At 38.4% G+C, this 14,343-nt stretch overlaps 1 protein-coding gene across 2 annotated transcripts in view; it reads left to right on the top strand.

Moving 5' to 3' along the window:
* Nucleotides 1-5,970: 5,970 nt before the first annotated feature.
* Nucleotides 5,971-14,343, top strand: part of egfra (epidermal growth factor receptor a (erythroblastic leukemia viral (v-erb-b) oncogene homolog, avian)) — a 41,307-nt gene continuing 32,934 nt past the window's right edge. For both annotated transcript variants that reach the window (XM_069157647.1, XM_069157646.1), the window contains exon 1: nt 5,971-6,234. In XM_069157647.1, the coding sequence (XP_069013748.1) occupies nt 6,153-6,234 (82 nt within the window). In that variant the 5' untranslated portion in view covers nt 5,971-6,152. The remainder of the gene's footprint in view (nt 6,235-14,343) is intronic.

The raw sequence follows: 14,343 nt of genomic DNA, 5'->3' as shown, positions 1-14,343 counted from the left end.
AGGTCCAGATTAGGAACTGATGCCTGCATTTCTCTGTGGATGCTTTGGTAAAACCAAAAGATTATCTACCTTTGTACACTGACTAAACTGAGCTATAGTAGTAATATATATATAAATTATATATATATATATATATATATAATAAATATACATATATATATAAAATATACATACTTATATACATATATATAATATAGCTTGAAATATGACAATAATTACTGTTAATATATAATCTTCTTCATAATAATCAAGCTCAGTTAGGCTCCATCAGGACACACACTGGCCTGATTCTGATAACTCATCATGAAATATTTGTCGTACAGTTAACTACATTGATCTCTGGCCTGACGACCCAGAACAGAAGACCTAACAGATTCCCAACACATTTATATCTCCTCCAGCACTTTACAGTATTGATGGTCCACTACCAAACAACAACCTGCCTCCAGCAACACGAGCCACCAGATGGCAGTGTTTCTCTGAGGAACGTATACACCAGCTAACTGCTCGTCTGCCAGGACACTGAAGACACAACGACAAACTGGAACCTGAATCCACCCCAAACGTCAACTAATGAGCCGAGAAATTGATCTGACATTGATTTGATATGACAGGCAGAAAGGGCGTATGGACAAGAGTGAAGAAGAAAAAGCTCATGAGAAAATCATAATCTTAGTAAAGACTGTTTAATGTTTATGGACAATCAGGAGAAAATGCTTCTGCAATTTTTATTGGTGATTTATTTGGGGCACTAATGTAATAAAAAAAAAAATAGGAATTAAAAGATTGCATTGGGCACCCATCTTTCCATTGTCAGAACTATTCAACAGTTCATGATGTGGAGGCATCAATGGAAACTGAGATGCCGAGCGAACATAAAGGTGTGTCAGGTTTATCCTGCAACTCTTCTGTCAATGGACCAATCATTTTAAAAGGAAACTCTATGAACCGTCTCCTCTAGAGACACAGTCCACATCTGATGTTCATGTTCATGACACTTGGAATGAAACTCATCTGCCAAGCTGACATATTTGTGGCTTCACAGTCCACTGCAAAATAGGCATTGCTGCAGCTAGTTTACTAACGGTCAAATATTTTAATCTCTTTTTATTCACACTCAGAGATTCCTGCAGTTTGGTGCAATCTCTAATCACTGGTTTGAATGGATTTGATGGAAGACAGCTTCAGGAATGGAGACCCTCGAACCAACTGTGCCAGAGCTATCAAAACACTTCAGTGCACAGTGTAATGAAAGCTGATCAATGACAAGGGGCCACATCAAAGATTACACCTTAATGAGGTTAAATGAAAGGAAGAGTTTGTCTAAGATTTTTTTCCGAAAATAATATACAGGGATAATAACTATTACAAAGTACATTTATATTATTAGTCCACCATGTTTTTCTTGCTATTTGATTAATTATTTACTTGATTTTTGTTTTTTAAAGACTTCACTGATTTTAAAAAGTCAATAATACTGTTAAAAGTTACCAATATTGTCACTGAAGGGTGTTAGTATAACAATCATGTTTTTTCTTTCTTTTCTTTTTTCTTTCTCTCTCCATTTTTCATTTAGCCATTCTGTATCCTTATGTTCACTCCTTTATCTATTTTACACTCTATGTCTGTGTCGTAAATTTGACTTGTTTATGTTTTTGTTATCCACGGTACTTTAATTATTACTATTTATTGTTACTTTTACCTTATTTCGCTACCAATTTCTGTAAAATGTCTAAAAATAATAACGATTTCTCAAAAAATACTGTCACTGTGTGCTTGGTGTGACACACACATTACAGCTTTACAGCCCCATAACCGAATCACAGTTGGGGCCTGAACACACAGATCCTTCAGGAGATTATTCCCATCACTCGTAACTGTGAAGAAGGTGTACCATGTTTTGAAACAGGATGTGACTGGTTGAGAAGTTGAGAAAGGGATTCCTATTGAATTAAAACAGGTTCATTCATTTACTTTGAGGTGTTTACTGTGTAACCTGTTAGGATGCCATGGAGACCACATGCTCTGGCAAGTTAACATGGCTCAGAGCCAAAGAACAGGGGCCTTGTCAGGAAAGGTAAATCACAGCGACGCAGTCACATGTTTTATCGTTCAGTGTGTGTGTGTGTGTGTGTGTGTGTGTGTCATCACAAAACAAATCGTTCCTCCATTCAAATATTTGCCTATACTATTTTATTTACTAAGTTTAGCTGATGGAGAATTGCCTTGAGGGAGGCAGATGGTGAGATACAAGGTAATCGCAGAGGCTTCTCTAATTAAACCTAATTAATTGGTACTTGACAGTTTGTTCTGAATGCCCGAGGTTTTTTAACCATACCACTGAAAACAGGATTTAGGATGCTATTATTAAAGCTTTTACGGATTCAATCACATCTAATCCAAGTCTTATCTCACATGTCAGAGATATGGCAGACATCACAAGCGACCAAAATAGTGCAGAGATTCACAAAAAGGACAGCAAAATATGAAATAGTAAAATCAATTTCTAAACAGATAAATCTGCCTTATGACGATGTTTCAAATATGTTTGATCTTGGGCCATCATTTGTTAAATATTTTTGCTCATTATCCTCCAGGAGAATTATATAATGTATAATTCTGCTTGCTAAATAAAAGCTAATCATGAGCTTTCATATTAAATGCTTCCTTTTTGACTCAGCTCTAGTTATTATTGTAGCTAAAATGTATTTGAAACAAGATCTCTCACATCTAAAACACTAAACACTCCGATTTAACTGATTAAGTCACCCTTAAGTGACGGAAATCTAAAAACATGGTGAAAATATTCCTTTAGAATTCACCTCAACCTGATTCAAATAACTTGTTTTTCTATCATATATAATGTGGAAGTAAGCGGTGCTGCTGGTGTTTGGGGTTGTGGTGGGGGAGTTGTTACTTTCCCGTGCATGTTTTCAAAAGCACGGAGATGTTGTTGGTCCATCTGGGCCCCGTCATGCAGATCAGACATCGGACCTTCAGGATAACAAATCATCTCCCCCGACAACGCGGTCACATTACTCTTCTGCCTCACTGGACCACTTAATAAGACTCTCTGCATAAACATCAGTTCAACAAATGTGCTTTATACTGTTTGTGCTTAAAAGAGCTCAACCTGCAAATAAAGTGCATTAATTAACTCGTACTGCTGATCAATAATGTTCCGTCAGGCACTAAATACCAGTACAGAGTAGCTTTTCAAACATAAGCAATGGAAAATGAAAGAATATTGAAAGGTGGGATCTCTCACTCCCCAATTTTCTGGACATTATTCTGCTTTAGTTTAATGTTTCCGCTTATTTCAGCCCTGTAAAGCGCATTGAGCTTCTGAATAAGCATAGGATGGCAAAATTAGACACCATAATCACTGTAACTTCCTTCTTTCTTACTGTGAAACATTTCATAATTGAGAAGTTGGCCAGTGGTGTAGAAATTGGCCTTTGAGTAAGAAACCAAGGTGATTTCTTCCTCCATTTCCTTAATCTCTCCCTCCCCCCTTTAATGAGTGTCTACTATGGCTTAGTATGAGGCAAACCTTGGTTTCAAAACATTTTACACAAAACTCTGAGTCTTATTCAAATATACGACCCTGAAGTAAAGCTGAAATTACATTTTCATTAAAAGTATGACGGCGATATTTGACCTTTCCTGATCTTCTTTATGCAACTTGGATCATTTTAAATCTCGTCTTAATACGGTTTCCTTCAGTCAACCTTTCTTTCCTCCGTTAACGAACTGACAAAGGCTGTGGACTTTTTTTTTAGTCTTGTTTAGCAACAAACAGTCAAACTGACAGTTGCATCACATCCAGAAAACAGCACACTGTGCTTTCTCACGTGAAACGTTAGCCTCGCTTTACGTAATTTCTCATCCAGGAGAACAGTCATGATTTCAGCCAACACAATAACCCCCTCCAACAGCACAACACAAGACAATTTGCTGAGCCATTAGGCTGCGGTAATGAAATAAACACCGGTATGAGAAATGATTTCTATCACTCCTGTCCCCACAGAGTCTGACACGTGTACAACAACAAACACATTTGAGCAGCTTGAACTACACTCGGCTCCCATAAGACAGGGACTCTGACATGTTGTCCATCCAACCCCTGCTTCACACTGATGCTGATGAGTGTCTTTCATACACACAGAAATGAATTAATGATTAAATTGCAACAGGATGTCAGACCTTACTGTATGCGTTGTTTTTATGGGCTGAATTCAATGAAGCCTCTAGAAGCTATTTGACATCCTGTCATCAGCATCCTGACCTACTTTTACCTTGCTGTTCGCCTAATATATCTCCAGGGACATCAGCGTTCATGCAGGTCAACTATAAAGTGAAAAAAATCCTTCGGAACGTAGACATTTGTTTGTAAAAATTACCCTGAACACTCTACAGTCTGGCTGCAGTCTTTGATATCACTCAGCATTAGTGTCTTTTATAAAACTGATTTTTTTTTTTCCCTCCTATGAAAAATCAAAATATCAGGTATGAAAAGGATCTGTTATACTCCTGTTAAAATTAATTAAACATATTTTCATTGATCTTTTTATAGACATGCTAAAGAGACAAAATCACATCAAAGGCCCATAGAAATAGATTCAATCATCAGGTAATGACTGAGCCCTTATGAGAATGAAAACCAGTAAATGTTCAACTATATTGTATCATCCCTCTTAATAACTGCAGAAAAAGTAATGTTTTCAAGTGAATGTTCATGTTTTGAGTGCACTCAAAAGTTGAGCACCAACTTACTGTAAGTAAATAGACACAGACCAATAAATCAGTCTGGTGTCAGAGAGGATGAACTTTTCACACCTTCTGGTATCATTTTATAAACCAAGTGCAAAAATGTCAAATACCAACTAATTTAGTAAATTTCTTTGTCATAAATTATCAAAACATTTTAGGGATCACCATCAAAAATGATCATGCATTCATCTAAGAAAACATTTAATATAATGTTTAGTAAGTAAGCTCTTATAAGTAAATGTTATCAGTCTGTTCTGGTTATCTTCGTTGGTCATCTCGTGCTTCACCAAATTGAGGAAATAGGCCATAAAAGCACGCCTGCCTGCTACTATTATTGTTTTCTGTTTACTGAAGGATGTTTATTTAGCTTCTCATTTATTACTGTGACGCTGGGAGCAAGTGGTCCAACAGCAACTGAAATAAGAACATGTTTTTTTACATGTTGAAGCTCTTTTAATGCAAATCATGTGTATTTCTCCACGCTGCAGGCTAGTTTTAGGGAATATAATGTCCTATACAAAAGTAAACACAAGGTTGTGTGTGTGTGTGTGTGTGTGTGTGTGTGTGTGTGTGTGTGTGTGTGTGTGTGTGTGTGTGTGTGTGTGTGTGTGTGTGTGTGTGTGCGTGTGTTTTTATATCCTGCTGGGGACTTAAACCTGACTACCATACTGGATTGGTTGTGATGAATGATTCTGGTCCACTCGCTCAGGTGCAACAGGAGGAGAAAAGGCTGTTCGCTGTCCAAGACTCCCATTATCCACCATGAAATTTGAAATCGAGCAAAATTTTAATATCAGCGAAAATAAATGAAATTCAATGAAATATTGGATAAATAGAAAAGATAATTGAATTGAACAGTATTAAAACAATATTATAAATAGGATGAAAATATTAACATAACGAATATAAGTGCTATTTATAAGTGATCAAAAAAAAAAATCATTTTAAAGCATTACAGTCAGGGTTAGTTGTGATGGTTAGGTTGGGGCTAGGGAAAGCATTTCGTCATATATGTCAGTGTGTGTGTGTGTGTGTGTGTGTGTGTGTGTGTGTGTGTGTGTGTGTGTGTGTGTGTGTGTGTGTGTGTGTGTGTGTGTGTGTGTGTGTGTTGCCTACCTGAGCACCGAGAGGCGCATCTGTCCTCCTTCCTGCTGACGTCAGAGCAGCCGGTCCGTCCTCGCTGCCTGGGCTCGGACTGCTGAAGATATCTGCGAGGAGGAGGAGCTGTCAAAGTTTGAGTTTCCCGGAGAAGGAAAAAGTGTTTTAGTTGTCGAGAAATAAAAAAAAAAACCCGTGTTTTCTAAAGTGTCGACAAAGCGGAATATCGCGCGTTGTTGGTATGGAATGACATTTTCTCACCAGGGGCTTCAAAAACAACGATGGCAACCCGTTTTCTTTCCAAGTGGATCCGTCTCACCTCTCTGCTGTGGTTGGGCTCCTGTGTTCTGGCGGAAAAAAAAGGTATGTTAGGTTGCTGGGTTGTAATGGCAAGCCAGGCTTTCACTTTTCTCTCTGCTTGTCCGGCGTTTTCATAAATCACAGGGAAATCACAGGCTGGTCACGAAGCCGCAGAGAAACTTGATCCAGCGGGGGAGAAAAGTTTCTCACAGTCTCGCTGCTCAGTCTGTGACCTGGTTAAAAGCTACACAGAGGCTCCAATAAAGTTTAGCCTTAAGTTTCAGTATGGGATAGATAGAGATAATGAATACAGTTCGCGCGTGTACAGTGGAAACGTCATGATTAATTGGCCAATTAGTTCGATGTGCATATGCGCACAAATGCGATAACCTGGCACAACTTGCCAAAAATAACAAAGAAACCAAGTACGAACTTTTGCACCACATTGATGATGCAGTGAGGGAATGTGGATTGTGCAATTTACAGGCGTATTTTTCCCAGGCGTCTTTGGGAGTCTTTTTTTTTTTGGAAAAAAACCCAAAACAAAACAGTTTTTAATCTCTTGTTTATAAAAACATTATCAATTTGTGAGCACAGTGTGTTTGCTTTTCATTTTCTGTTAAAAGTGTCTGACCGAGTTTGGCAGGCAAAACTAAAACTGGGACATGCTGTCACCTTGAAACTTGCACTAAAAGTAGGCTACACTTTCTTACTTGTCCTCCCTGATTTGAGATTTCTTTCTGTGTCCCACTCAGCTGTTCACATTCATTTTTACATGTATTTTTGAGCATCCGCTTACAGATAAATGAAAAACTGGTGCTCGTGCCCAACTTGCATCTCGTCCTCAGGGTAAAATTAGAGCAAAACCTGAAGACAAGTCACTTCATCTTACTCGCACAGTTGAAATAAAGCAGAGTCTGTCAGTGTGAGGCCGGTGCATGAAAACACATGTTGTTTCTTATTTTTTTTCTTGCTCTGCTTGATCAAATGCTTCTCTGTTTTGGCAATGAAGTAGAGGTCACATAAATCTCATTTTTCTTTAATGACATGACAGCTAGTGTTTTGACTGTTGTTTCATAGTTTTTCTTTGATGATCAAATGTAGGTACAGCTGAAATTTCTGAAATTTGATATATATAAAAATTAAACCCACCACTGACCCTGCATCTAAGTGGTTAATTAAATGTTAGCATGAGAATAAAAACTATGAAACTATGAAAACTAGTCAAATATTCACTCGACATTTGTTTGAGTGACTCACTGTCAGGAAAGAAAGTGACCAGAACTATCCCTTCACTCCATGATGACTTGAACTTCCTATTCTAATGAATCATCATTGCCCACGCTCATTGAAATGTTCTTCCTCCCTGTAAGCAGATAAGCGTGTGCGTTCAGTGCCAGCAGCGCACGTGTAAGCTGCATCTTTCCGACCACTGCTGGTTTTCAGACAACCATAACAAATCAAAAGTGTTTGGGAGCCAAAAAGAGAGTCCCTAAATATTTCTGGGCTAGACTGTGCACATTTCATGCCGCAGCAAGTCTCCCACAGTAAATAAAGATTTTGGAATTTGATTAAGACCACAGAAGATTAGTGATGTGCAGCTGTAATGATAGATATGCAGGACTATTTGGTTTAATTACTGCTCTTTTTTTTTTTCTTACCCAATAGCCATTTCTAGGGAAATATGAGCTCCACCATATGGTTTGACAGTTTTACTTGTTGTTGTTTTTTGTTTTTGGCTGAGGGCTAAGACAGATGTTTGGATGTGGCACGCTGTGTTTTCCAAGCACATTGCGTCCATAATCGTCAAACTTGATTCGAACAAGATGTCAGAGTCCCTCTGACATTCCTTTGGCATCTAAACTCCAAACACAAAAAGCCAAAAAAACAACAGGTTGTCAGACCGAACAACAAAGTGATGACGTCTGAATGTTTTCAGCGCCCCAACATGTCCTCACACCTAAATGACAGAATACCCACAATGTGTACCAGACCCATGTCGTCATGGAAACAATACACATGGTTAACATTGTGAAATTGTCAAAGTTTGGTTCAATTCAGGAAAAAGTAGATTACTGACGCAAGTCATGACGTACGTTAGTTAGAAAGTTAAACTACATTACACATATTGAATTATGTTACATGTTTAAGTTGAAATAAGTCCTTTGTCGCTCTTTACTCTGGAGGGTACCATGATGTGTTCTCAGGGTTCAGCCATCCAGTTTACAGTAGATATTCATTAACTCAAACTAAGACCAAATATAGCAGAGTTTATTTCTTAATTACACTGCGACTATTTTGGATCCGTAGCTGTAAAAAAAACACAACACTTTGTCAGTGTATTAAGACTGGATTTAGACATTATTGCACATACAGACATTAGACGGATATTATTTTGAAAATCCAAGGTTATTTTTCTTGATAATAGAAGATTACAGATGCTGACTCAACTTGCCGTTATGCTGTTAACAGCCTGTCTTCCTAAATCTTGTTTTTTTTTTTACTTTCTTAGTTATTAAAATGGTAAGGTACATGAGGTACTATAAAATACAATAAACAAAAAAAACAAGTATTTCCAAAATGTCAATATAAAAAAATGGTCTTGTTCTAATCTTGGTAACAATGCATTTCTAAATTAATCCAAAGGGGTTTGAAAGGGTTTTATGAGCCTTAAGAAGAAGAAGGATAATTTTCTCAACCTAGGAGGAGCATGTAATCCTGTGATTTATTTTAATATCACCAAACCATTTTTCAGGGATGGTCGACTATTCAGTCTAATTTGGTCGTGTCTGTTTGACCCATTGAGGACGTTTGTTTTGGTCACTGGTTAACACTTTGAAATGGCAAAAAATGTCTCGATATTTAATGAGGTCATTGATAAAACATTACACTTTTTGAGAGTTGGTATGTTTTCTTATGGCATCCTGAAAAATAGCAACACTGGCATTTGGGTGTGGCATTTGTTGTACTTAATTTCTGTTGCATCACAGTTAGAATAGTTGCAGCTGAGAGTTTTAGAACAGGTTGAATAACATCACTTTTTATATCAATTACAAAAAAAAAACAACTTTTAATTATAGAATACTGGAATACATTTTTTACATTATATATTTGCTATTCAAGAACTAATGGGGGCCCGGCTCAGCAGACAATTACTTTTTTTATGCATCTTGTGTGTGTTTTTTGAAGTACCAGTTGAAAGTGTAGACTTCACTGCATGAAATTAAATGAAAACTAATGCGCTTTCTCAAAAAAAAAGATGTTTTCCCAAGTCATTTAAAAAAATAATCACATCTACTTACATTTTGCTCCACCACTCAGTCCCTCTGTAGTTGCAGGTCTGTTATGGACAAGACATTAAGGCCTTCTGGAGGTGAATTTGAGATTTGATAATGCACCTGGCAGTGAGCAGCCTCCCACAGGAAGCCCACCTGTCAGTCCTGTGCACCGCGTCAGCCTGCCAGGGTTTGACGGCTTCTGTGGGAGTCTGACAAGACTTGCTGAATAATAGAAAAGCTCTTCGTCCCGCGCATAGGCACGCTCAGTTTATTAACTGTCATCTGTTGGGAGGTGGCAGATAATGCCCACAGCTTCACCCAGCAGCCAACCGCAAGTAATAACTGTGATGATTTATTTCCCAGATGAAATGCTAAATGGTTTTGGAATGAGTTGGACTTCTCTTTGTGACTGCAGCTGTTCTAGTGAGGTGATGGTTACATTTTTTATTATACAGTTAAATATTTCTCAGCACTTTTACCTCTGTAGATATGTAGTGAACCTGCATGAGAGCCCCACTAACTGGCCTATGGGTAACCTGTGAAAGATCAAACTAATCTTAGGAGCATGTCAACACCTAAATCCTTAATCCCTAATGTGAGGCTTCCTGGCTTGCTGTGGGTATAAGATAACCCGCTTATATCAATATGCTTTTTCAGAGTTAATGGGTCATTCAAGTCCTTGACAGAAGGAGATTGAAAGATAATATACTGCATGTAGGGGAAATCAAACTCCCTGCATTTATATTTGCCTGCACACCTGCAAAAGTTGAGCTGAATCATGACAAAATTTCAGTCCTGCAGTGCATTTCAGCCTTCTGAGTAAGTGCTTTTCCCCCTGCGTGTGTGAGTTGGGATCTAACAAGCTAGCTTCCCTCATCAGTCATCTGTTTTTCCCAATCCCTTTCAGAAAACCTTTTCTTTTCATTAGAGCCCACTCTCTGGGATGGGATACATGTCGGTTGTGAAATATATGTTATGATCCGGTGTAATCCTAGACCTCGAGTCTGCGTTTCGAGTGGTCCTACTACTACTGCTGCTGCTGCTGCTGCTACACCGAGCCGGTCCTCTGACGACCTTCCCAGACGTACATCTGCTGCAGCCATTGTCGGAAATAAGGCTTTTTGGGTGCCAGCCATGGGAGCTGGAGTGTAATTTCTTGCCGCCCTCTCTACTTGGCTTTGATAAACGGCACCATGTCTGAGTGGTGGAGATTTTGCTGGCAAGGTGCAGGATTCTGGTTTCACCCAGGGACAATAGTGCCTCTGTAGAGGGCAGGTTATCTGACAGCACTGATACTTCTGTAGAGATCTGTACCGTGCAGCAGATGCACCTGAGGCTAGATATGCATGTCATCAAGAGGGAACCCAGAATTGAAGCAGATTGGTTCTTCTTTTTTATGGTGAAGACTCGTCTGAATACAGTAAATCTATTGTGTAGCTCTGAAACCAAGTTGTACTTCACTTCTGTTAATTACATGTCCGGTTCCACTGCTGTAGTTTTCTATACATCTAGTAAAAATCCAGCATGGAATAAGTGAGTGATCGTGTAGTTACTCATTGAACGGATTTGTGTCCTTTTGTTTGTACGTGGTAACAAAGTCATCCGCAGCATTTATGGCCTTTCCATGATCCGCTTGTGGTGCATGGAGTATCCAGTGGAAAGAGACCCAGAAATTCAGGCTGGAAAAACAGCCTACTGCTATCTTCCATCTCATCAGGCTCAGTGTCGTGTTAAAAGGGAAAAAAGGCCACAGCTCCATTTGAGTTATTGTGCCTGCATTTGTATGTCTCTGTCTTCAAGAATATCTTACAGAGGGAGTGTTGACGAGAGGTCATACTTTTGTCTGATTTGATTCTTTTGCCTTTTGGGGTAAAGTTTTAAGGTTAAAAAAAATGGCTGTATTTTTGGTAAATACAGCTCACCAATGAATCTCATTTTCTCAGGAATGCACAGTGTATTGAGAGATCATCAATGCCTTTGTGGTGTCTCTTATTGTAAATAAACCCAACACAGATATTTTCATTTTTGAGGATTTGCCGGGGGTTTTTAGGTCCTCCTTTATACATATATATTAATTTAAATATCTTTGGACTTTTGATGATCTTTTGAATAAAACTCAATTTCAGGACATTACCTCCTGCTTTAGGAAATATTAACAGGTATTTTTCACTATTTCCTGACTTTTTTTTAGACCCTGCAACTAATTGTAAATTAGGAAAATAATCAGAAGGTCAATCAAGAGTGGAAATAGCTGCACCCAAATACCATTTGAGTTTAGAGAGGCATGTCTGAAAATATCAACCTCATGATGTACCTGCATTTGTATCAAGAATGTAACAAAAAATATGGTTTTAAAAAGAAAACATTTCTTACCAATTAATCTTTATGCTTTGATGTGTTCAAAGCATTCTTGAATGTGTCTTGTTTCACTGAAACTGCTAAGAGAGCTGTAGTAGTGCAGATAAAGATGGAAAGTGGGCACTGCACATGTTTCCATTCTGGAGGCTTTCAGCTTGGATAAAAACCATGGCTCGAACACGCTGAATGTTTGGCTCGAGACAATTCTGCCGCTCAGTTTAGATCTGAAACGCAGCAAGCAGACCTAGTTTGAGATCTTTTATTTCCTACAAATAAATAAACCGGTGTGTTTGCATTCAGTAGGGAGCCCTGTGGCTTGTCATGTCACTATGCAAATGTAAGAGATGTCAATGAGATGGACAGGGTTGGTGCACGGATCAAAAGAAGAATCAGAGCAACGGAGAAAAACGGGAAATGTGGCGATGCACAAACAAACATCAGAAAGACGGGGTGAGATCTTTGACTTTGGAATTCGTGCCCTCGCTTAATTGTTCATCGAAGAGGCCTCAATCTGCTCTCTCTAGTTGCTTCACTTAGCATCCAAATTGCAGATAAGAGTCTCTCACCTTTACTCTGCAGACCTCCTGAAGGTGGATCTATTCCTCTGATAACCTGCAGGTCATTGTTAGGAATAATGCTTCACAAAGTGCTCGCCCAAAAAAGGAATCCCCCACAGGGAGGAGAATAATAGCTCCACAAACAAATACCCATCTCAGAATATTTCAGAAGAAAGCATTGTTTGAGGGGTGGTGGCTGATCTCTGAAACTTGCTTCCCTCGTAGCATTTAGCCTCTTCCTGTGTGGTCCGTTGGCCTAGTAAACTAAATGGTGCGTTTTAAGCTGTGACTCACTGTTAGTGGTTTGTACCTTGTGGTGCATTGTGGTTAATTTGTCCAATTTTTGTATATCAATCCCTGCATTTGTCAAAAACAATTGGAACAAAGGTCGAGCATATTTGATTTGTAATTCCCCTTTGTAGTGTGAAGAGGGGGGCTTTCCTGCTTCACATCCTCATTAAGATGTTGAAGTTCTTTAACAGCTTCAACCTGAAGCATTAGGCTTTTTTTTCCCAATTAGTTTGTATTGGCCCTGTATTGCCTTAAAGTTTCACATGACATTGTAAGACAGACATTGACGTAAAATTGTTCTGCTTGACTTAACTTGAATTCATGCAACTGGCTGTGTTAAAGATTAAACATCAAATCAAACTGTATCTGCTTATTTTATTTAAAAACATAATATTTTATTCCTTTCAAAGGAATCCTGATCAGGCTTGTCTGGTTGCCAGTTTTCAACACTCAACTACCTATGAAAAGGACTGTTTTCTTTGCCAATGTTATTAAGGTATTACAAGCCTCACTTTAAGGGTGTGGTAGAGCATCAGTCAAGACTACTGTCCGTACAGTCCATAACTCTCCAGTATTTACTGAAAGGTGAGTAATAACTACTTAAACATTCGAAAGAAAGGGGTTTACTTAGTTTTGTCTTTGACAATTGTGACATGTGTCCCCTGTAAGGAAATACAAAAAAGCTTCAGTGATGTTATGACCTTTTGTCTTGCATTCTGCTGCACTTGGAGACCAGAATTAGGAAAAAGTGGCTAATTAACTTCATGAATTCAATTTGTGCTGCAAGTGTACAAATGAGAATGGAAAAGACTTCTCACATACGGATATGCTGAATTACTTGTGAACTGCTAACCTGTGTTGCCTTGAGGTTTTTTCTCACCTAAATTTTTTCAATATAATGAGACAAATTATACAAAGGAATGCAGAAACCCCAAGTCTCTCTGGACAAAAGGTTCTTTATTCAGAACTTTGTAGTCTTCTTTGACACAGGCTTATCTGTCTTCCATGACCTTAACTTGCCATGTAGACATGACTTTACGTCCCTCTGTCAACAGAGAGGAGAAAGGCGTCTCTGTTGGTTAAAAGTTACAAGGCTGTGATGGTAACAGAACCCATTCCGCTGATATTGAATCAGAGCATGCAGTCCTACTCAGAAATATCTGCAGAGAAACTTTTTTTTTGCCTTAAAATACTGACAACACTTGGGCTGGGTACTGAACTTCAATATTTTTACGGCACTGACTAAATTGTTTCAATAGTGTCTAGTATCAAAACATACGTTCTCATTCGGTACCAAATTTAGGCTTCAAATTTAGGCTCTGATGAAATTTCTCGATTTTTACCTGAGGTAAATATTACATTAGAACACCTTATTTCACCCTTTTCAAACAATTTTTTGGCAACACACCTTTCTGAGTTGTGTGTGAGCTGCAGTAACTGGAGGCTTCCTTGTGCACAGCTGGCTGGCTAGCATCTACCAAAAACCTGCATGTAAGACATTTCAGGGACACCTCTAGGTTGTAGCAACAGAAAATTACCTAGGTTACACTCTCCCTCTCTAAACTGCATGAAAACTAAACATTTGTACCGTAATGTGATTTTCTTGTTTAAAATCCATTTTATAAAATCATTGTTAGAAAAATATTGCTCATGAACCTGTATTGAAGGCAAGGTATCTATAGTGGTAC

Source organism: Embiotoca jacksoni, unplaced genomic scaffold (assembly GCF_022577435.1).
Source record: "Embiotoca jacksoni isolate LCO1_2020_lvr unplaced genomic scaffold, fEmbJac1.0.p SCAF_22, whole genome shotgun sequence".
Classification (NCBI taxonomy): Eukaryota; Metazoa; Chordata; class Actinopteri; family Embiotocidae; genus Embiotoca; species Embiotoca jacksoni.
The sequence above is the reverse complement of the archived record's forward strand: the minus strand, read 5'-3'. Positions and strand labels throughout refer to the sequence as shown.